Below are 25,195 nucleotides of genomic sequence, written 5' to 3'. Positions count from 1 at the left end.
AGTAGTTTTTAATTCATTACACCTATGCGCATCCCGAGTTAAAAGAGGATGTTACAATTTTTTAAATTGTTATACTGTACTTATTGCTGTTAATGCTTTGTGAATGATTGAAATGTTTCATTCTAAACCATCTCTGAAAAGGTAATCAGTTATGTAGGAACATGCACATTCTGTACAATGATGGATAAATAGAAGATGTCTGCGAGTACCTGTATACAATTTAGAAGAAAATAAAAATACAAAAAATTACAGCAGCTTAGTGGAAAAAAGGGAAAGCAAGAACATAACTCAGTAACACTTCTAGCTCAAACCAAGAACCAGCTTCTGATTAGGAGAGTACATGCTGTTAAAAAAAAAACAGTAACTGCACACTCTTCTAGATATCAATGTGTTTTAGTCAAGTAAGTTCAATATCAGTTTCCTTGAGAGAATAATGAATTTAATTCTAGATTGGAAGCCAGTTCTTGCAGTAATTGGAAAGAGAACAAACACATACAAACAATCTGCAGCTATTGCTCTATAGTTTTACCCTATAACAGACTAGTGTTTTGTTTTCTCTCACTTTATTACACTATAAGTCTTTGTAAAATACTTTTTCTGTTACACACCATGAGCCTGAGGAAAAAGAGAAAATGAATAGATGAACTTACTGTACAGCAGAACAAATCTTAGAAATCAGAAAATTGGTGCTTTCACCCAAATTAATAAAACAGACTATAAGATACAGCTCAAATGACTTCTTGAAAACACAAAGCAAATAAACATACAATAGAACACCTTCCACCTACCTGTTGTGTGACATCTTGAGTAATAAGTGCAATTTGAGAGCCTATGACATCTTGTGTCACCATAGCAACCTGAGGGGAAATTTCGCCATCCTCATCTGGGCCCGAAAGGAAAGCGATTCTTTGGCGTTTCATATGGGGCTCCAAATCAGCCTCTGGGTCTTAATATAAGAATGCAAAAAATGCAAAACAAGTGTTAAAAAGAAGGCCAACTTAGGACTGTGAGACAGCAGCCATCCTGTTTTCTAATTTGTATTTGTTGCCATCAGGCTGCAAACTGTTGACTTCCAAGGATCAAGAACAACAGATTTAAGATCTCTTTTCCCCTTGAGCTCTAGCAGTTGTCTTGTCAGTTGTTATCTAGCAGATATCCTGCTGAATTCTAAATGATCATTTAGTAGTCTTAGAGTTTATTATTTGTGTTTGCTGAAATATTCTGGGTGTGTGTTCAATACAGAGCTGCCATCTGTTGTCTCTTGCCTTGGGTTCTTGTATCTGTAACAATATTTTCTACTTTCCTGCTTAAAAAAAAAACGTACATGTGGGAAATAAAAGTCTACCTAACATAACCTTAATTTATTTATTTTTTTTTAATATTTCAGAAAATGCTGCTAAATTCACCAAAAATATTCTATATTCAAGTTTACATGATTAGGAGAGAGCCTAACTCAAAACAGGCAACAGCTACATTCTTGACGTACAACAAAGGAGTTTCATTTACCTTAACTGAATTTTGCCACACATGGGCAACAGCAGTATAGCAGCTTAACATCAAACCCTATCTGGGAAGAACATTTTTCTAGTAACAACCAATGACATTATCAATATGCTACAGGAATTTCTTTGCAATACCTTTAAAGATTGTGGAGACAGGTAGGGCAATATGCAAAATAAACCTTTCTTGAGTCTTCAAAATGTCCTGGGACTTCAGATGTGATTAATATTCTGGACTCAATATATGCAGCCAACATAGCAGTCAATATATACATATTGGAGTGGTGTAAACTGTATTATGTCAATCAATATCACAGCAGCATTTGAGATAGACATGAATAGCAAGTGTCCATAACCTGTAGGATTTAAATGAACATACGCATTGTGGTGCAGTGGCTAAGAAACCAGGCACTACACCCAACTCACCTCTAACGCAACCTGTCGTGTGACCCTGAGCAAAATCACTTAACATGTTCTCCAAATGTACTAACTGTACTTGTAAAGTGCATATGAATAGGGCTCACTAGATGAAGTCATTTAATAAAGTAAAAGATTATTTGTGTGTTTGTGCTGGTAACCTTGAGAATTCTGCAATAAAATCAGCAATTCACATCATTTTAATGGTTTTAGCAATTCATCTGCTTTTTTAACAGTAGATTTTTTTTTAATACGAGGCTGGAAGAGGGTTAATAAGGTCCTCCTGGAATTACCTTTTTTTTCCATTTCCTAATTTTAAAGCAACAACAGAAAGTCTTAAAATATACAATTGTAACATCTGAATAAAATGCCAAGAGAAGAGATGAAGCAGTCACTTTGCATTGGCTTCAGAGGAGAAGACGCAAAGACACCTGGAGTTAGCAGAAAACAAAACACAAGAGGAAAGTCTTCCAAATGTAATCTATTTGGCCTGTGCTTTTAAGGTACTATGGTAAAGCACTGGTCATTAAGTAGCTGGAAACATCTTTAAAAATATTTATGTTTCACATGAAATTGTTTACATTTCTGATTTTATTTAGATATTTTTGTATACAAACATAAATGCATCTTGCTGTAAAATTGTACATTTGTTAAAGAGGAAAGCAATGAGCTTGTTTGCTTAATAGGCTTTGTTGTCATGACATTAAATAAGTTCATCTAAATAAGTATGGAGAATTACACAAAGGTATTTAAAGAGATCAAGCTGACATAGTTTTGTTATACAAGAGGGTATATCGCTCTATCCACTTATCAACAGGAGCAGTCCTGTTTGCTGCAAGTATAAAGAGTATTCCACTATGCTTAGCACACCAGGATACAGAGGTTTTGGGGTTTTTTTTTTTTTGTAAATCTTAAGTTAACTTTTTCTCTTTGCAATGAAGGTTGCACATAACTTACACTCTCTGCCCCTACAGTAGTACATACTTGAGAATCTGCTACTAGCTGGAACATGACTTCATGCAAGCCCACAATCAAACTGAAAATGAAACTATTAGTGAATCTGACTAGATATGCCAAATCAAGTCAAGTGGCCTTATTGTCATACCGTCCATCCAGAATACTGCAGCATACAATGGTTCAAAATAATGTTCACCAGGACCTCAGTGAAACATATACATAAACACGGGACAAGTGCAAGACAAGTGAACTACACTATAAATTCAGAAAAAAATAAATGGTCAATTTTTTCATAGTAATAAATTGAAATAAATAAATTCAATTAAAAATAGTTACAACAACTAGTAATAATAACCTTTAATTAATTTCTGATTATTAGTCTCCGAGCATCCACAAGCTACTTTTGATTAGCGAAATAGGTAAAGTCGTGAAAATAGTGCATCTAATGAAAAGCGTATGATCCAGCAGTAAGGTATCCAATAAAATAAAAAAGGCCTGGAGATTTGTACATAACAGTAAAATCACACAGCCATTGCCACTTGCTACTGCAAGTGATTGACAAACAATTAAGCACTTTCCTTTGAATTGAATATTAGCATCCAATTTCTTTATGATGACTGTACTGAATGTCTAATTAAAATTTACTAGCTTTATAAAATTTTCTAAAATTGTGGTGTATTATGGTACACAGCATAATCAAACAAGCTTGAAATTCTTTAGTTCAGGTCATGAACATGGCACAGTCCAGCACACCTTAAATATTAATGGACTTATTCAAACCCAATGCACTTAACATGAAAGACTGACCTGAGCCAATTTTGTGCCCCTCACACTTTACTCATGCCTATTTGTGCCCATGCACAACTTAAAAAAAATGCTGAGGCACACATCACACAGCAGTAGTAACAGGTCTGGGATGCCCTTAGGTCTCAGAGGGCTGCACATGCGCAGCACTCATTAGATCAGTATGTGTCTACCTGCACCGAGAGGTATGGGTAAGTTGTTGAACCCCATTTGTAATGGAGGCCAGGACTTGTAATTGTTCCCCACAAACGAGGTATTCCCAGTAAGTGTGGGCCAAATGCTAGCACTGATTTAGTTTCTGCTGTTTCTACGTGCCACCTGTCACTGCTAGCAATTGAATGGTTTAATGAGGTCCTCAGATTAGTCCTGCAGCGTTCACTCATGGTCTGTGGAGGACGCATGGAAGATAATCAAAACGTAAAAGGTCACAACAACCTTTCCATAGGTAAACCTGTGGAAGGATCATTACTGAGTCTTGAGGGATAAGAGCAGAAGGCCGGCACATCTGCCTGACGAACAAAAGTTGCAGAATTAAAAGGAATACAAATTACACTTGGCGCACTTTTTAGGTGTGTTTGCATAAAATGTAAACAGCACCTAATATTTTCATCATGTCAATCAATTCTGGCTTGTATGAAAATCTGTTACACCACCACACTTCTCATGCTGTTTGAAACCATACTTTTTTGATCTTCCTGATCATAAAAATAAAAGTAAAAAATGCAAGCAATTTAATTTATCTAGAAATAAATGTAAGCACAATAACTCAAAGGTTCGAAATGTTGGAATTTATTAAAATCTGGAATTGACTTCAATCTGATTTGGGTTAAGGCATAATGAACCAATTAAGATCTACAAAATAAATAATCTCATACTTAACAACTTATTTTTCTTTTTTAAGACTTGACAATTTAAGAAAGTAAAATTACAAAGGAATATAAATAATTACTTACCATCTGAATTCTGCTTATCATAAAGAGCCTGTTCACTCTCCTCTGTTGCATCAAAGTCCCCATGGGCAGTGCGCTTGTGCATGGCAAGCGTGGAAGTTTGCCGATACGTCTTGCCACAGTGGTTGCAAGTGTATGGCTTGCAGTGTGTGTGTACCACATGGTGCTTGTACAAGCTGGAGTATTCTGTGAAGCGTTTTCCACACCCAGGCACAGTGCAAACATAGGGCTTTTCTCCTTAATAGTTGGAAAAGATAAAAAGCAATTGAAAAAACAAAATAAAACTTCACTTTTGAAGTACACCAATGACAAATTAAATGACTGACTGCTAATGCCAATATTTTTTAGAAATTTGGTAAAAAATATTGACAATTAGCTGAAACAGATGACTTGCTGATAAATTAGTACATATTCAATTTGGATATTTATTTACCAAGAATAATAAAAATCCCTGTCATAGATTATTAAAAAGGCGGCAAAGGTTAATTGTAATGAATGCATGCCACAGAAAACTATCGTTATTTCTGTAGAATATTGGACAATCTTAGATTTATGATAAACAGGTGGGCTACCATTTATCCCTTTGTGGAAATGAGCTGAACAGAGTCCCAACTACCAACCTGTGTGTATTCTCATGTGATTCTTAAAATTGGTTGCGCTAGCAAACCCCCGTCCACATCCTGGTTCTTCACATAAGTATGGCCGCTCTCCAGTGTGAGTGCGAATATGAACTTTGCGTATGTTTGAAGTGGTGAAAGAGCGGCCACAGCCCTCAAATGGACATTTGAAGGGTCGTTCACCTAGAAAAGGGACATATAACCAAAATACAAATCCCCAGAGATTAATATGGATTTTATGGTGTGGATTGTAGGATCAGCTCTCAATGATCTAAGGGAAAATAAATAAAAACAAGAGCAAAATATTATACATTCAATAACAAGTCCAGAAAAACACATCCCTGTAATTATTATGCTGGAACTTTCAAACTGGCATCAGGAGAATTGTGCCAATTATTTTCCTCTTTATTTTATAGTAGAAATTTTGAAGATCTTATTTTAAGATGTGCTTTTTATTAACCAGGCACTTGACAGGAGTGATGGCCCCTGTTCAGAATATTCCTTTTCCCTTGTTAAATCATGCAAGAAAACAAACAGAAAAAAGAAAAAGAAAAAAGCTTGAAGGAACACTGCGGAAGGGTGCATTAACCTGACCTGGGGCTGTCTTCAGTCAACCAGTTATGTGCACTACAGAACAGGGCCATCAGACTACCTGTGTGAGTTCGGATATGCTTTTGGAGGTCCCCTGATGTCTTGAATGCCTTGGTACACATGTCTTCTGGACACTTGTAGGGTTTTTCTCCTGTGTGAGTCCTGATGTGGCTTTTCAAGCCATAGCCTGTAGCAAAGGCTTTTCCACAGTCTGGCACATCACACCTGTATGGTCTGTCACCTGTATGTGCTCTTTCATGAACCTACAGACACAAGTAATGGTAAACATTCTAGAGCTTCATGCTTCACTTTCAAGCAAAAGAGATGAATAAACAAGTAATTTAAGAACCATGCATAATTATTTGGAAACGTGATGGGTGTGGCAAAATCACTTGGTGAGGTGCACAGTGCCATACCTTTAGGTGATGAGCTGTGGTATAAAGACGGCCACAGCCCTCATAATCACAGCGAAAGGACTTGTCACCGCCTTGCTGCAACTTCCCAGAGCTCTGTGGCTCCCCCTCAAACAAGACCTGCCAGAAGTGACACGGGAAGAGCACTTCAGATCGCAGAGAGTAGATCATTTCACTTTAGCCCACTGCCTCTGATATGAGAAACTGGTTCTCAGCAACCTCACAAACAAGAGAAGCTGCAGCTTACTTCATGTTAGAGGTATAAAACTACAGGTTGTTGCTGTCAAGATATTAAAACTGTGTTATAAACCGTAAGCTTGATTTTGGTTAATCTAAAATATTAATATATACTCTTACCTGCACAGCAGGGTGTTCCTCAGGGGAGTCCATCTGCCGAAGTCCATTTGTGCTGGTTAAGTTTTGACTAACTGCAGACTCAGATATCTGCCACAAACAAAAACTTTATTAACAAATTTAACTGTAATATATTGAAAAGAGTTAAAGACAAAAACAAAATGCCAAGTATTTTGTTACTGGATTCATGCTACAGCCTGCAATAGTTTTCTTATTATTTGAATTAGTAAAAGCCCCCTAAAAAGTACTCTACAACCATCCTTTTAATGTTTCTCTTTCTATTGTTTTATTCGACCTCAAAGTTTTCTTTATTAGCCAAGTGTTAATGTTCAAACCCAATATATTGACCCAGTGTCTCCCTGTCTTGGTGCCTTCTGAAAAATGCATAATCCTGTGAATTTGGCATTACTTCTTCATAAAGTAAAATAACTATTATGTACCTGAGACACTATAGTGCCATGATAGTGAGTTGACTGTGCACTCCACAGTAGACTTTTATTTACTCTGACACTTTGAACATAACTCTAGAACCCTCTATTATAAACACATAATTTACATTCCTCCCTTTACTTCAACAATCTAAGCTACAGAGAATATTACCAATAAATTCTAGGTGCATTTAAGAACAACACTATCAAAACGTATACTGTATGTACAAGCACATGCTTTTTCTCACAAGTGTAAATACATAACAGGCATAGAAAATTAAAACAAAATAGATCTGTAGAATCATCATCCAGCTTCTTAAAGCAAAAATTTGTACCTGCAAACACATTTAAAGACTTGGTCAATGGTTGTCTTTTGCAAACATCATCACAGACGAATTTCCCTTTTAATAAAAATTGTATGTATGAAACAGATTTAGTTTTTAAACAAAGATTCAGCTTTCTTCTGAAAATAAGCCCTGTCAAAATATTCATACATACTGTAAATACTCATTCAAGACATTCAACAGAAATATTCAAAAGACGACATTTTTTTATCAAGCTATTCAAATCCATACTAGCGCCTATGTAAATATTACATAGTAAGAAGCAATACTTGGAAGTACAGTTTAAGTGTAAGCCTGTACGGGTTTTTCAAGTTTAGAAGTCTGATGTAGCCATTCATCTGAAACACCCAAATTACCTTGCTAGCATACTGCTCCAGAGTACTGATTGTGTCTGTGTCCACAGTGGTCTCTTCTGAGGTCAGTTCTTCAAGTCCTCCATCTGTGTGGACTACTAAGTTGGCGCCACCTGCCTGCATAGTCATGGGATGGTGAATGTATGCTGTGCTTCCATCCTCCAGCTGGACAGCTTCCACAGCATTTGGATCATAGCCGTCTGGTAAACAATTGGTAAAACTTTTTTTTTACTCTTATTTTTTGATGTTTATGTTATGATTTTTTATCTTGTTTTGTAGTATGGTTAATTAGTTTGTAAACCTCTTTGTTACCCTGACCCTGAATTTGATTAAGAGGATGCAATTAGTGCTTTATGTTACATAAAACCTTGTTAGTGTAAAAAATGTGAAGATTAACAATAGTCACCAAAAAAAAAAAAATCATCCAGAATAAAGCATGATAACAACATACATTATATCAAACAAGCATCAAAAACCAAAACTTCTTGGTTTAGTAGACTGTAACACTGAAGTTTGTATAAAGATGGTGTTTTCACACTATGAAGCATATAGACAATCTCAAGGAAGAATGAAACTCATTGTAATAGATAGATAGATAGATAGATAGATAGATACTTTAGATAGATTAATCCCAAGGGGAAATTCACATAATCCAGCAGCAGTATGATTAAAAGTACCATAAATGGCCTGTCAACTGCAATGTACTGAACTTAAACTGAATTCATTCTAGGCGTCCTTATGGCAACAACAGACTTACGTTAGACTTGAGACTCAGAAAGCTGAATAAAAAGGAAACTTGATGTATATTTCCAGAGATTGTCCTGTGCCTTGCATAACCAGAGTGGTGAATTAAAACACTTCAGAAGATAGCTTCTTAAAGTATGATAGACCACTACACCCATGTCTTGTAGGAACACTGAGAATGCAAAGGCTTTTGTTCGAGTCAATTTCTAAATCTAATGCTGTTTCATGCTGTTAAATGAAACATTTGTTTAATCAGACAGATTGTTTCAGCACGCAGTAAATATGACAATAAATTGGAACTTGAATTTGCCAGCAGTTTCAGAAACAATTAACTTGTCTTTTAAATTCCTGAAGATTTTAAATTCTTGTAAAATGATGCTATTGGTGTTATGACACAGAATTTGTTTCTAGTTCTACATTTTTTATAAATTTTACTTATTTATTAAACATTTTATGTGTTTAATTGTTTTTTTTTTACGTAACCAACAGGAAATTAAAAATTAGGTGCAAATAACAGGACGCTATAGTTACAAAATAGTGTAACAACCTATTTGGTTGCTATTTTCACCTTCTTATGATGTGTTCATCATTAAGTAATTGTATTATTAACATATTTAGGAAAAACAATATAAAAGAATAATGTGTTTAAGAACTAAGGTTTCTAATCCCGTCCATGAAGAAGGAGTACAACATCTAATTAAATTAAACAGGAATTAACCACAAGACGTTGCTTGGCAAAAAAGCAAGGACAGGCACACTATAATAACTGCCAAGAAACAGCATTACTAAAACGGATCTGATGTCATGATGGCAGGAAAATATTCTTGTGTGTTTTTTTTTTTAATCACTTTTCATTTTATCAAATGTGACATGTTATGTATGAAACTATGACTTCCAATACTTTGTCATAAAAATGGCCAAACACATGACTCAGAAACACAATTTAAGTTAAACGGAGACTACGCTTTTCTAACATGAAGTTTGGGGTGCTGTTGATAAATCTAAAATGAATAAGTAATTTATTGCTTAACCTACATTGAAACAAAATAATAAAAACACTCTAGTGTCCCCATTATAAACAAAAACTTAAATCCATTCTCCATTGCCATGACTGCAGTGACAGGTAATTACACTGGATCTGTTGCAAGACACTAGACATGATGAAGCCAGATAATCCAGCAGATCATGACAGAAGTACGTCAGCTTGGTAAGTGGCATTAGATCTGATTTGTACCAGTGATACACTTAAAAAGAATCAACATTTACTCTGCCCAAATATCCAAATTGAATTATTTTTAAGAAAAAAAAAAAAGATCCCACTGCTTTAAAATGATTTACATTATTTTTTTTTTTCTCCATTGCCACAACAGAAACTCCATACATGTAGGCACTTGCTTTCTCTTTGAGAATACACTGGCATTTCTTGGTAATGGGACAAAACTCAGTCATGGGCAGTTCATTAATTTCATTATTTTGCAGTAAATAAGAAATATTTACTAGAATAATTTGTTTTTAGCCTAGCAGAGCAAATTGTTCATTATTCTGGTCCACAACATATCTGGACTCAACAGTACAAACGTAAAACTTCCAGAGAAAGCTGACTTGTGCCTTGCACCAGATAATTATATTACAATACATTGTAAAATGCAAACTGTCATGGGAAAAAATAAACATAAAAAATTTCAAACCCACCTAATCCAATTCAAGGTCATGGGGGATAAGACCCTACCCTAGCAGACTGGGTACAAAGAAGGAAGCAGCCCTGGACCGGGCATCAGTGCATCACAGTGCCCACCCACAACTCACCAATTAACCAAATCTGTGTGTCTTTTGGAATGTTAAAGAATAACTTGAATATAATGATCTTAATTTTTCTTAATTTTCGATATAAAACAAAGCCTGGCATTTATTGTGCCTTTATAAATCAATACAAGCCAAGTATTAAACATTTTAAAAAATACATACTTTATGACTGCAAGACACCTTGACAATTATTCTAGGTACGACAGATGTCAGCACAATCTAACGACAGATGTCTTTTCACTCTTGATTCCTGATGTCGGTTTACACAAAATTCATTGCTGTGTATTTTGATTTAAATGCTTGAATGGAAATAAATTGAGTGTGCCTTTATAACATCACTGTAAAAGGATGCATCAGATACATAAACAAAAAACACAACATCAACTTTATATAAAGACCTTCTGGTACATTTTTTTCTTTATTCATTAAAAACATTTGTCACAAATTGTCAAGGAAATATTTCAGGATTACATCCTAACAAAGCCAGAGGACATTACTAGGCAAAAACAAAGTCTGTGAAGTGTGTCCCATAACACACTTTAATAATAATACACATAAGTAACAATCAAAATTTGACCACACTTAAGAAAACAGAAGAGGCACCAAAATACCAAAATACACTTAAACTCACTGTGCACAATTTGCCAAACAACTTGATTCCATGTCTTTGAATTATGACAGGGAAAACAATAGAAAATTGGGCACATCTTCACACAGACTGCTGATCCTCACCATTTTAGGATCTGATATAAGGATTGAGAAAAGTTGCACACCCCCAGCATGCTATTCTGTTCATTACTAGTGTGTGGCAACATCTTGAAATTAAACAAGGAGGGAAATGAACCTTTCTATTAACATGTTTCATGATATGACTGACTCTTTTACAAATGCCACTTTATGCAATTACGGCAAAAATAAATAAATAATAAAAACAATAAATTTATTGTAAACATGCAATTTAAAAATGTGTTTAACATGAATTAAACTTTGTAAAACGTAATATGTTACTTTTTAAAATTTAATATGGTACTATTTGCCAGAACAGAAGCTAAATTTCCAGCATACTATACATAGATACTACAACAGTTGAAGATAATGAGCAATATTCAATATTATTACCTTTTGGTGTATGATGAATATACGCTGTGGTCCCATCTTCCAGCTGAACTGGTTGGCCATCTTCAAAGGTCATGGTCTCTAAAAGTACCAGAAATTATTGTTTATGCCTATTGTACACAATGAAAAAATACAAGATCCAGCAAGACCTCTTTGAATAAACCACTAATTTGATGAAGTTGTATAATAATGTACAATTTTCAACTGAAGAAAAACAGGAAATAACATTCTCAAAGTATGATGATATATTAGCAACAGTACACTGTGTCATCATGCCATGTGAATTTTACTTTTTTTTTTCTTTAATAAGCCAAAACAGATGAGACTACTTAAAAATAATTGTACAAAAACAAAGGAAAAAGGGCATAAAATTTGATGAAAATATATACCTCCTTTTAATGAATCCGTATATCGTTAGACTGAATTGTCAGAGCTTGATATAATCCTAAGAAATATGATTATCTGACAGAACAAGTAAGTAACAAATATTGGTTCTCAGTTCCTATATTACAAACATATACATATTATTTTAAAACAGAAAGATTATAGAAATCTTGAAGAATAAAGTTACCAATAGTTATGGTTCTGTAAACAATTATAAAATAAGTTTAAAGCTCCGAAGGTTCACCAAAAGACATTGGATGCATTTTTGAAAAAAGGCACAACACTGCAAATTGCAATTATATTATACTTGTTTTAATATTACTTTGAAATATTCTTCTTCAAAATTTAAATCCTTACTCCTTTAACATATGTGAGGTACAGCAGATAACAACATAGTACAAGCACACAATTTCTGATTAGTAAATGCAATAAAAAATTCCTCAGTTCTCAAAATGACAGAGATCTTGGATGATTAAAAAAAAAGATTTTCAAAATTACTATTATATGAATGTAATTCCTACAAAAAAAGTAAAGATCAAAACATTGTTTTTGCTACATTTTATGTATTTTTTTTAACTAAATGTTTCACTAACACATTAATAATGCTGTACAAATTTATTTTACTATAAATGAAAGTAAAATCATGTTTTTTTTTTTTTTTTTAAATAATTTTCTCTAGGGCGGCACGGTGGTGCAGTGAGTAGCGCTGCTGCCTCGCAGTTAAGAGACCTGGGTTGGCTTCCCGGGTCCTCCCTGCGTAGAGTTTGCATGTTCTCCCCGTGTCTGCGTGGGTTTCCTCCCACAGTCCAAAGACATGCAGGATTCTACATTGTCCCTAGTGTGTGTTTGTGTGTGCCCTGCGGTGGGCTGGCGCCCTGCCCAGAGTTTGTTACCTGCCTTGTGCCCTGTGTTGGCTGGGATTGGCTCCAGCAGACCCCCGTAACCCTGTAGTTTGGATATAGCAGGTTGGAAAATGGATGGATGGATAGTTTTCTCTTTCAGTCACATTTTGATCCTAAAGCTACTCATTTTATTTTATACTGACATTATCATTTATTCATTTAATAGTACAACAAAGTCAATAATATTTGGTTATACATTGGTGTTTTTACAGATCTTTTAGCAATGATAACAAAGTATATGTTTTTTCCCCTAAGCCGTGTTTGTTAAATAAATGAAAAAATCCTAAGAAAACAAAACTAATTTATAATCATTTTTATTTACTTCTTTAAATTACATATAAAGATTAATGCACTTTTTTGTTCTTTTTTTTTTGGCCATTGTAAAAATGTTTTTGAGCTAAGCTTTACAGGCAAGATAAACGTCAGAATAATACAGGGCATAAAAAATCACCTGTTCTGATACACGAAAAAAAAAAACATTTCAAAAATAATATTTTATTTAGTTAAATAGCAGAATATAAATCAAAGGCACACATAATGAATAAATAATAACTGCTAACCTATATGTTTCATAGCATTAATACTATATTACCCTATGAGAAATAAAAATTACTTCCATTTTTATAACTATAAAGTAAAGGGCTTTCATGGGTGGAAAGTCTCACCACTACAGACAGCAGAAGTATGCAAATACTTGGGTGGGAGTTAACTTAAATGTTCATCCATGGCTATAGTTTAAAAAAAGCTACACTTCAAATATGTGTTTGTCGATCAGGAACTGCCTACACACTCTGGGCACATGAGGCCGGGCATCGTCTTGCATCGGGGAAACCCACGGGCCACTGCACCAGCGTATGGTCTGACAATGTGGCTCTGAGGATTTCATCCTTGTACCTAACAGCAGTTGAGGTACTGCTGCCTACCATGTGGAGGTCTGTGTGACCCTCCAAGAATATGCCTCTCCAAACCATCACTGGCCCACCACCAAACCAGTCATGTTGGATGATGACGCAGGCTGCATTTTAATCACCATGGCATCTCCAGATTCTTTCACGTCTGTCACATGTGCTCAGTGTGAACCTGCTCTTATCTGTGAAAAGAATGGGGCACTAAGGCCGGGTTTATACTACACGCAACGCATGCTGCAGCAGACGCTCCTGCTACGCAAGCGTTGAACGGTTTATACTTGTGCACGTACTTTACGTAAATCTGGAGGAATCCAGCAGGTGGCAGTATGAGATAGCATCACAGTGAGAACACGTTTGGCTTCGCTGTGTTGTGAATTGCCTGGAACGCCCATTAAATTCTGATGACACTTTACTGCAATATCTCTGAAAAAAATGTTTAATGATTAAATCCATCAATCCAGGGATTTGTCCATTCCAGCAAGCATTGGGCACGAGGCAGAAACAATCCCTGGACGGGCATCAGCTCATCGCAAGGTGAATACAAGCACTCGCATACACTAGCATCATTTTAATGTCACCAAATCTGCATATCTTTGGAAGGAAACCGGAGCACACTGAGGAAACCCAGCAGGAAAACATGCAAACTCCAGGCAGAGAATACCAGCGACGCAACTCCCTGCGAGTACCCATGTGTGTACTTGTTACAGTGTTCATTATTTAAACAAAATTGATTTATCTGTAAAATGTAACATACATACTTTAATGCATTTCATCATGAAAGTGATAAAATGTAAATCTTAGGATTCTAAATGTGCAGAGTGTTGGAATATCATACATTTAATGTGTTCTGTGTGGTGACCTATTGCTGTCAGGTCCGGAGGAAGCCCCAGAAAAAAAAAAGATGGCACAGAAGATGGTATGTGAGACTTTTAAAATGTATTGTGTCATTACGATCAGGAATATGCTATACTTGAATATAAAAGCACCACAAATGCATTTGTATGTCGGCATTTTGCTTCACCACATTGAACCATTCATCAAACATCAAATTGAATTTCTGTCACGATAGATAGATAGATAGTAGCCAGAGACTCTGATGTCACATTCCAACTTTTAGCACACTGTGTCCCTCCGACTTTTTGCTGGTACTGCAACGCACGCACGGGTCACGTTAATTTCTGAGGACCTGCTCAGAGGACGCGTCAAATGAACGCTGGGATCGCCATGATGCAGGCACGTACGCATTCTAAATGAGCCCTATAAATGAGCCCTAATGGTGGTGGTGCTGCCAATTTTAGTATTCTCTGGTGAATGCCAAACTAGCTGCACAGTGTTGGGCTGTGGACATAGGTCTCACTAGATGACATCGGACCCTCTTTTTGGTTTGGTCAGAAACATGAACTCCAGGAACTAGCAAGAGATTATTTTGTAGGGCTCTGGCAGTGCTCCTCCAGTTCCTCCTCACACAAAGGATCAGACACCAGTCCTGCTGCTGGGTAGCTGGCGTTATATAGCCCTGTCTAGCTCTCATTGTGTAGCAGCTCATCTGCTGGCATCTCTTCCATGCTCTTGAGACTGTGCTGGGAGACACAGCAAACCTTCTTGCAATGGCACATATGGATGTGCTGTCCTGAAGAAGGTGGACTACCTGTGTAACTTGAATTGGCTGCAGGTACTGCCTCATGCTACCAGTAGGAACAAGGACACTAGTAAAACACAAAATAGAAAAGAATCAGTCGAGAAGAATAAAGGAGAGAGCAATTGTCTGTGGCTACCAGCTGCAAAACCATTCCCTTTTTGTGGGTTGTTACTTTCAATAACATCATAGCAGGTCAAGTTGATTCACAATCAGTTATGCTTCCTAACTGGACAGATTGATATCCCTGAAACTTTACTTTGTGTTAAACTGTGATGATTAAAGGATTCCCTAATTATTTCAGCAGTGTAGTTATATATAGTACTTGACAGTAACTACAATAAAACGAAATGTTGGTAAGTTCATCACAAGAAAAAAAATGAAGAACAGATTCATCCTGTGTCATTAAATATTAGCCGATTCAAGGTGCATAATATAAAGATTAATTTTTTTGATGGAAAACTTTTTTGCCAGCCGTTTGTTAATCCTCAGTTAGAAGATGAAATCACTTTTTGATATGTGTGCTTGCATAACTGTCTGGTGTACGTTGCCAATTTGGAAACAAAAATGCATAAACTAGCACACAGATCACAATCGGACATCACATATCTGAAATCTGGCTTTGTATTCTGTCTACATCAAAATGACTACTTATAGATATAAAGAATGTGTTCCCATACACCTACATTATACTGAAGCCACATTTGTTCCAGTAAAACTACATGATAATGAAGCCACATACCATTACTCAGTTAGAAGATGAAACCTGTCAGTCGCAATATAAAATCATATGTCACTAAAATGCATTTATGTTCTGGCTTGCCAACAATATATGGAAGATGATCTGTATTGTATCTTTTTGTCTTTTTAATTACTTAAAAATATCTCAAAATAATCGAGAGTTTACATGCATTCAATTTAATTTATCTGTTTTCTGATTTGTTACATTGCCTGACTGGATCAATTTTCATTGCTTGTTAACCTAAATACAACTCCTAAAATGTTCCAGGTGTCTTGATAACTTTTAGTTAAATATATAAAGCATTGTGGAAACAACAATAAACAGGTTATATGAAAAAGGGGTAAAGAAATCTATAACAACAGTAACAGAGGAATGCAGAACCTGGAAGAACTGTAGTTTTAAGGAAATTAGATACAATACTCCTGATAAAGATTGTGCCTGCAGTTTGAAGTTGCTTGACATTTTCTGTCTGTGGGTACAATGAAAATCTTAAGAGGCTCAACTGTGCATATGCAGGACTAGAGGTCCCAAGGGGGTAAATATGAAACACAACCTATCTAGGTAGATGCTGTTGCTGGTGTGCCAAATTTAGTGATTACCGAGTTTAGTCATACATATAGATTGTCTCATCTGTATCACATTTTTAAAAATATTTATTTATGTACACATGTGTACACATGACTTTTTAAGCAAACTTTGAATGTTTGGTGGGCAGCATGGTGGCGCAGTGGTAGCGCTGCTGCCTCGCAGTTAGGAGACCCGGGTTTGCTTCCCGGGTCGTCCCTGTGTGGAGTTTGCATGTTCTCCTCCCACAGTCCAAAGACATGCTGGTTAAGTGGATTGGCGATTCTAAATTGGCCCTAGTGTGTGCTTGGTGTGTGGGTGTGTTTGTGTGTGTGTCCTGCGGTGGGTTGGCACCCTGCCCAGGATTGTTTCCTGCCTTGTGCCCTTTGTTGGCTGGGATTGGCTCCAGCAGACCCCCCGTGACCCTGTGTTCGGATTCGGCGGGTTGGAAAATGGATGAATGTTTGGCAAGAAAATGTGAATTTGTTAAGATTTTTTTTCTAAAATATATGTATACTTTCAAAATATGAGAAACTGCTTTCTGATCATTTTCACCTATAATCTTAAAGTTTACTACAGAATGCGGAACATATTTGTGCATGTTAATAGACTTGAAGTGTGGAGGCTGAAATGAACAGAAGTCAAAAACTCTACCTTTTAAGGCAAAAGTCTAATTCACTTTTTACAGCTTCTATTTTGATTTAAGATCATTCCAAAATCCACAAAACTTGTGTTATATATATATATATATATATATATATATATATATATACACACACAGTGGTGTGAAAAACTATTTGCCCCCTTCCTGATTTCTTATTCTTTTGCATGTTTGTCACACAAAATGTTTCTGATCATCAAACACATTTAACCATTAGTCAAATACAACACAAGTAACCACAAAATGCAGTTTTTAAATGATGGTTTTTATTATTTAGGGAGAAAAAATCCAAACCTACATGGCCCTGTGTGAAAAGTAATTGCCCCTTGTTAAAAATAACCTAACTGTGCTGTATCACACCTGAGTTCAACTTCCGTAGCCACCCCAGGCCTGATTACTGCCACACCTGTTTCAATCAAGAAATCACTTAAATAGGAGCTGCCTGACACAGAGAAGTAGACCAAAAGCACCTCAAAAGCTAGACATCATGCCAAGATCCAAAGAAATTCAGGAACAAATGAGAACAGAAGTAATTGAGATCTATCAGTCTGGTAAAGGTTATAAAGCCATTTCTAAAGCTTTGGGGCTCCAGCGAACCACAGTGAGAGCCATTATCCACAAATGGCAAAAATATGGAACAGTGGTGAACCTTCCCAGGAGTGGCCGCCAACCAAAATTACCCCAAGAGCGCAGAAACGACTCATACGAGAGGTCACAAAAGACCCCAGGACAACGTCTAAAGAACTGCAGGCCTCACTTGCCTCAATTAAGGTCAGTGTTCACGACTCCACCATAAGAAAGAGACTGGGCAAAAACGGCCTACATGGCAGATTTCCAAGACGCAAACCACTGTTAAGCAAAAAGAACATTAGGGCTCGTCTCAATTTTGCTAAGAAACATCTCAATGATTGCCAAGACTTTTGGGAAAATACCTTGTGGACTGATGAGACAAAAGTTGAACTTTTTGGAAGGCAAATGTCCGTTACATCTGGCATAAAAGGAACACAGCATTTCAGAAAAAGAACATCATACCAACAGTAAAATATGGTGGTGGTAGTGTGATGGTCTGGGGTTGTTTTGCTGCTTCAGGACCTGGAAGGCTTGCTGTGATAGATGGAACCATGAATTCTACTGTCTACCAAAAATCCTGAAGGAGAATGTCCGCCATCTGTTCGTCAACTCAAGCTGAAGCGATCTTGGGTGCTGCAACAGGACAATGACCCAAAACACACCAGCAAATCCACCTCTGAATGGCTGAAGAAAAACAAAATGAAGACTTTGGAGTGGCCTAGTCAAAGTCCTGACCTGAATCCAATTGAGATGCTATGGCATGACCTTAAAAAGGCAGTTCATGCTAGAAAACCCTCAAATAAAGCTGAATTACAACAATTCTGCAAAGATGAGTGGGCCAAAATTCCTCCAGAGCGCTGTAAAAGACTCATTGCAAGTTATCGCAAACGCTTGATTGCAGTTATTGCTGCTAAGGGTGGCCCAACTAGTTATTAGGTTCAGGGGGCAATTACTTTTTCACACAGGGCCATGTAGGTTTGGATTTTTTTTTCTCCCTAAATAATAAAAGCCATCATTTAAAAACTGCATTTTGTGTTTACTTGTGTTATATTTGACTAATGGTTAAATGTGTTTGATGATCAGAAACATTTTGTGTGACAAACATGCAAAAGAATAAGAATAAGGCCTTGCTCAAGGACCCAACAAAGCAGAGTCCCTTTTGGCATTTACGGGATTCGAACTGGCAACCTTCTGATTGCCAGTGCAGATCCCTAGCCTCAGAGCCACCACTCTGCCTGTACTGTACAGTACTTTATATCTTCATATATTGAAATGCATATCTTTTATTCATTTTGATGGAAATTAGAAACATTCCGTTTACACAGGATAATGGAACTATTCAGATACTTTATTCATTTTTAAACCCTCTCAGCGTTAATGATAATGGATACCGAAAGAACAAGAGTAAACAACATTTATTACATTGTGCTTGTTACAAATAGCAAATAATAGCCTGCAACTCTAAACTTTCTGTCAAACCATATGCTTATTTCAAAAGTAATTTTAGAGGTCAAGTGTTGTCATGCATGTATGAGTTGTTCTCTCTGTGATTAAAGTGTACACTTTCAACCTTAATTCAAGGGTTTTAACAAAAAAATATTGCATAAGCTGTATTAAACAATAGCCAGTTTTTATACACAGTCCCTCTGGCATCTTCAGGGTCTCAAAAGTAATTGGACATTATCATAAACATAATGATCATTTTTCAATGCTTGGTTTAAAACCTGTTGGAGTCAGTGACTGCCTGAAGTCTGAAAGTCAAGGACATTACCAAATGTTGGGGTTCTTCCTTAGTGATGCTTTGCTAGGCCTTTACTTCAGCTGTCTTCAGTTGCAGCTTGTTTATTGGTTTTTCTGCCTTCAGTTTTGTCTTCAGCAAGTGAACTGCATGTTCAGTTGGGCTGAGCTCAAGTGACTGACCATTAAAGAATATTTTACTTCTCTGCTATGAAAATCTGTATGTGTTGGGCCATCGTTCATGTGTACCATGAAGCACCATCCTATCACTTCTGTAGCATTTGCCTGAATCTGAGCAGACAGTTTATCCCTTATACACTTTAGATTTCACCCTGCTGCTTCTGTCAGCAATCATATCATCAATACACTCTAGTGATACAAGTCCTTTGGCAGCCATACATTCTCATGGCATAACACTGCCTTTGTCATTTTACACTGTGGAATTCTAATATTGTCGAACATTTTAAAAAACTGCCTAAAACCAATTATTTTAATTTGGCTTTTTCATAGCTACATTTTAGTTATATTCCTAATAGAATATATGGGCACAGAATTATCACATTTTTCAGGGAATCACTGTCTTTATTAATTGCTACTGTTTACTACTCTGCGGTCTATTCTGGTTCTCTGTGGTGGCAATCTGTGCCACCAACATCTGATCAAGGCACCCTGCAGCTACCTGTGATGATGGAATGAAGGCAGATGTCTCAGCTGTCCACGAGACAGACTTCATCAAATTCTATCATGTGAAGCCTGAAAACAAAGAGGACTGATTTGTGAACATTTGTTACGTAGTTCCCAGTGGGGGCTGGGCAGTCTTTTGGCCTTAGAACCCCTGAAGATTTTGTTTTATCTCCAACCTAACTGGAGCCTTTTTGTTTTTTCCATCCTCATGGCCATTTGCCAATACCTTTTTCTTTTCTTACTTATTTGTTAATATTATTGCCTATTCTTAATTGTTTTTTTCTTCATGTAATGTTTTCTTTGACAATTTTGTAAAGCACTTTGAGATACATTGTTTGTATGGAAATGTGCTATATAAATAAAAAAATGCTGTTGTTGTTACACAGATAATGTGTATGCGTCAGATCATGAGCTATTTCTTCCCTTTTCCATGCTTCTCCTCCCCTCATTCTGGTATATGTGGATCTTACTTTCATCTGTGAAAAGAAAATGGTTGGAGAACTGGACAGGCCTTCCAATTCTTGAAACTTATCAAGGTCTGCACCTTGTGGTACATGCTCTGCATTTATTTTCATGAAGTTTTCTCTTGATTGTAGACTTTGACAATGATACATCTTCTTCCTGGGGGGTGTTCTTGACTTGGCTAGATGTTTTGAAAGAGTTTTTCATTGCTAAGGAACAAATTTTGTGATCATATAGCATAGTTGTCTCCCATAGTCATCTAAGCCCTTTGGTGCTGTTGAGCTCACCAGTGCATTTCTTCTTTTTAAGGACGTACAAAATTGTTAATTTGAGCACTCCTAATGTTTCTGCCATCTCTCAGATGGGTCTGCTTTATTTTTCAACCTAATGATGCCTTGCTGTACTTGTATTGACAGCTCTTTAGATCTCATACTGAGGGTTCACAGCATCAGCTTCCATATGCAAATTCCACACTTGAAATCAACTCCAGCTCTTTTCCCAGCTTATTTATTAAATAAATAATGAGGGAACTGTCCACACCTGACCATGGAACAAATTCCCATGCAATTGTCCAATTACTTTTTATCACTTGAGATGGAGGAGATATCATACAGCATTTTTATGATTCCTAAACCATTCAACCAATTTTTATGTAAATACACAAGTTAAACTGGCAGTCTGCACTTTAAGACCTCATTCATAATACAGCTACAAATCCAATATGCTTTGGTAATAAGTTAAAATAACAACTTTCTCAATGTCCAAATACTAATGGGCCTAACTATATATAGATTGACTATGTTAAACTGGAATTGATCCTATATAAACATCCATCCATCCATTTTCTGAGCTTACTCAATTCAGTAAAGTGTAGGGTTATGGAGAGTAGAAGCCTATCCCAACTCCACTGGTCAAATGATTGGAAACAATCCCAGTTAAGACCCCAGGGCATCAAAATGCATATTCCTCATTCAACACACCACGACTTTGAAACGTGAGTGAAAACCCATATGGAAAAAATAAGAGAGAGCATACAAACACCACACTGAGAGCGACACGGCCAAGACATGAATGGGCTCCTAAGCTGTAATTACTGTGTTTTGGTGCTATTGCAGACAGATTTTGAGGATTACATTAAAGATTGTTTTTTAGAATTGAGATATATTTATTATTAGTAATATTTCTAGATCATGAATACTTTGTATGAAACAGATGTTAATATGCATTATTAAATTTAAATTGACTTTTTTATAACAAACATTTAACTGGAACACAGAGCGACATAGCAGTTCTAATAAACAGAGAAGTGCTTCAATAAACTTTCATTCTTAAGAACAGGCTATTTTCTAATTTTTCTCTTGATCATCTGGGTTAGCATTTACCCCAAATCCAAGAAACCCAACAATTTAAGGTTGTTTTTTGATAAGCTAAGCCCTTTTGTTCTTTCACTTGCTTATTAAAACAGATCTGAGACAGATGGACAATAGCAATTAATTTCTTCAATTGTCAGAAACACAACTAACACAGAAAGAAAACTCTCCAAATAAGGCAAAGTTTTTTCGCATGCATTGGAAATGGGTAGTTTAGAAATAGAAAGAAGAAAATTACTTTTCTATCATAAGATACTGATTTACATCAAAATCACTTTATCAAACCATGAAGTGGAACAAAGTAATGTAGCATGGTTATGCAACAGAGAACGTCTATTTAATCTGGCACCGTATTTAACAGTAAAGTCTGGCAGAAGTACATGAGCATTAAAAAGTCTGCCCTGTTGCACTGAGCACATCATCTGCTATAGTTACAGATATAGAGAAATTACTGTCATGGGGCAAACTTTTGATTACAGTTTTAATGGATTTACATGTTGCCTACTTTCTTGGGAATGTCCCTGTATATGTGTGTGTGAGTATGTCACTCTGTGGCCATGATAACTCCAAAGTGAATCACTCAATCCTAATGAATCTTATTAGTATTGTAAAATGGTAGAAACTACCTGATTTTGAGCAAAACAGATACTGTCTCCACCACCTTGGCAATATAATGCTGTAACAACTAAATCATTTCTAGTTTACTGACCTTTCTGTTGGACAGTAACCTGCTGGATGTATGCAGTGGTTCCATCTTCTAGTTGTATGGTGTCCCCATCAATCAACTTTCCATCTATTAGAAAGAAAAAGAACTTTTAAACTAACTTTGACACTGACTTCTTCTGGAGTACACTTTAGCAAAGGTCAAAAGAGAAATGGTACAAGGTCAAATACATGTTTTCCATTACTGTTTCAAAACAAACAAACAAACAATAACAAATAACTCCTGAAAATGAAAGTAGCCTGCAAGTAGTAAGCCCCTTCACACTAGGTCACATTTTTTGAAATGAACACCCACCTCTCCCTCTTATTCAAGAGTCCTGTCTTCAGTTTCATACAAACATAATAATTAAGGACATAGCCAATAAATAGGATATTGTGTGAAGCCTTAAACGGCTAATAAAACTTACAGAGGCAGATTGGTGAGCAGAAAAACATATTTTAAAGAAGCTAGTGAATTGTAAACGGAAATTATTATTCCTATAATAAATGCATTTTTCTGAAAAACTAATACTAATGAATTAATGGGGCGGCAGAAACTGTTTGTAAATAGTTTAAAAAAAAAAAAAGCTAACCAACAATACCTTAATGAAGGGTGATATAATGTCAGCAGATATTGCTAGTTGTGTTTGGTAATTAACCGATCAATCAACATTTAAAAAAATAAAAAACATTGATTTTATTAAAAAAAACAAATAAATTCCATATAAGCAAGTCAAATCAACCCCCACCCCTAAGAAAGAGAGCTAGGCCAACAGAGTAAAACTTAAATAGTAGGAAAAATAAATAAATAAAATAAAAAAAAAGGGAAGAGAATCCACTTACTCAATGTAAATGCTTATTCTAAAATGTTATTGATTAGATCTTGCCAGTTTTAAAAAAAACACAGATCCCCTAAGCGAGAATTTGATTTTTTTCCAATTTCAAATAATATATAACATCAGTTACCCTCTGACATAAAAGAGGCGAGTTAGGATTCTTTCTGTTGAGCAAGATAAGTTACATACCAATAGTGAAGTAAAGGCGATTACAGTTTGTTTGTCCTTCTCCACATTAAGTCCATCTGGAAGTACCCCAAACACAACTATTAATGGATTAGGAGAGACTGTGACACCAAGGCTGTCTGAAAGGCATTTGGTCCAGAATAATGTTAATTTGGTGCATGCCTAAATGAGCACAATGAGGCTGGAACTTGATTGCAATGTTTGCAGGTGGGATTTTGCCCTGGGTAAACATTATGGACAGTTTTAAACAAGACAGATGTGCTTGATATATAATTTTAAGTTGAATAATTGTATGCTTTGAGCAAATGGAGCTTGAGTGAATTCTGTGCATTGTTGCCTTCCACTCCTTTTCTGAAATGTTGAGTGAGAGATCTTTCCCAGCTGTCCTCTGAGATCTTTGAAAGAAAGGGACTTTTATGTTTTTATATATCATGGAGATGCTGTCCAAGTCCTCAAGACTGATCGATAATTTTTCTGGATTAGAAGTAGGTAGGAGGTGAGGAAAAATAGTTTTATCAAGCAAAGTTTTAAATTTGGAGGTAGTGAAATAAATGTTTTCCTGGAGAGTTAAATTTGGAATGTAACTGTTTGTAGGATACGAAGACGTCTATATATAAATTTCTCAGTGATTTAATCCCGAATGTTTTCCAAACATTAAAAACTGTGTACATTCGAGAAGGTGGAAAAAGTTGGTTATTGTTAAAAGGTGCCACAGATAAAAGCTTCTCAATCATGAAGTACTTCCTACATTGGTTCCATATTCTGAGAGAATGAAGCACAATTGGGTTTTATTATATTGGTGAAAACTTGTATTTACTGGGGCACAAAGCAAGGAATATAAAGTAGTACTGCAGGATTTTATTTCTATTGCGGACCAAGCCTGTGTGTGTTCATCTATTTGTGTCAATATCCAGGGTTTTTTACCTTGCATATTTGCTGCCCAGTAATAAAACTGAAAGTTAGGTAGAGCCATGCCACCTTCTGCCTTAGGTCTTTGTAGGGTTGCCCTTTGGATATGTAGATGTTTTGAATTCCAAATAAATGCAGTTATGATTGAATCTGAGATCTTAAAAAATGATGTATTGATATATATGGGAATGCTTTACAATAGAAAAAGAAGCTTAGGAAGGATACTAATCTTGACAGTGTTAATTCTTCCAGCTAAAGTGAGATGGAGGGTAGACCATCTAGGCAAGTCTTGCTTAAGTTTTTCCATGCAGACAGCAAAATGTTGTCGATAAAGAACTTTGTTTACTTGTGATGTTTACCCCTAGGTATTTAAACTGATCTGCGATGATAAAAGGGAAGGTGTCCAATCTAGTGTGCTAGAGAGTTCACTGGAAAGAGCACACTTTTATTCAAATGAATTCTAAGACCAGAAATTTTTTTGAAATTCTGTTAGTGCTGTTAGGACTGCCCACACAGTATTTTGTGGATCTGACATATATAGTACCATATCAT

General features: G+C 36.1%; 1 protein-coding gene across 7 annotated transcripts in view; it reads right to left on the bottom strand.

Annotated features, from left to right (window-relative positions):
- znf76 (zinc finger protein 76) overlaps positions 1-25,195 on the bottom strand; it is a 48,282-nt gene that overhangs the window by 9,639 nt on the left and 13,448 nt on the right. For 6 of the 7 annotated variants that reach the window (XM_039748650.1, XM_039748649.1, XM_039748654.1 and 3 more), the window contains 9 exons: positions 22,720-22,803; positions 11,394-11,471; positions 7,731-7,927; positions 6,606-6,692; positions 6,252-6,368; positions 5,897-6,098; positions 5,248-5,427; positions 4,631-4,864; positions 789-946 (listed from right to left, as the gene is read on the bottom strand). In XM_039748650.1, coding sequence (XP_039604584.1) covers positions 789-946; positions 4,631-4,864; positions 5,248-5,427; positions 5,897-6,098; positions 6,252-6,368; positions 6,606-6,692; positions 7,731-7,927; positions 11,394-11,471; positions 22,720-22,803 — 1,337 coding nt within the window. The remainder of the gene's footprint in view (positions 1-788; positions 947-4,630; positions 4,865-5,247; positions 5,428-5,896; positions 6,099-6,251; positions 6,369-6,605; positions 6,693-7,730; positions 7,928-11,393; positions 11,472-22,719; positions 22,804-25,195) is intronic. The other variant, XM_039748653.1, reaches the window with a different exon arrangement.

This window comes from Polypterus senegalus, chromosome 3 (assembly GCF_016835505.1).
Source record: "Polypterus senegalus isolate Bchr_013 chromosome 3, ASM1683550v1, whole genome shotgun sequence".
Classification (NCBI taxonomy): domain Eukaryota; kingdom Metazoa; phylum Chordata; class Cladistia; order Polypteriformes; family Polypteridae; genus Polypterus; species Polypterus senegalus.
The sequence above is the reverse complement of the archived record's forward strand: the minus strand, read 5'-3'. Positions and strand labels throughout refer to the sequence as shown.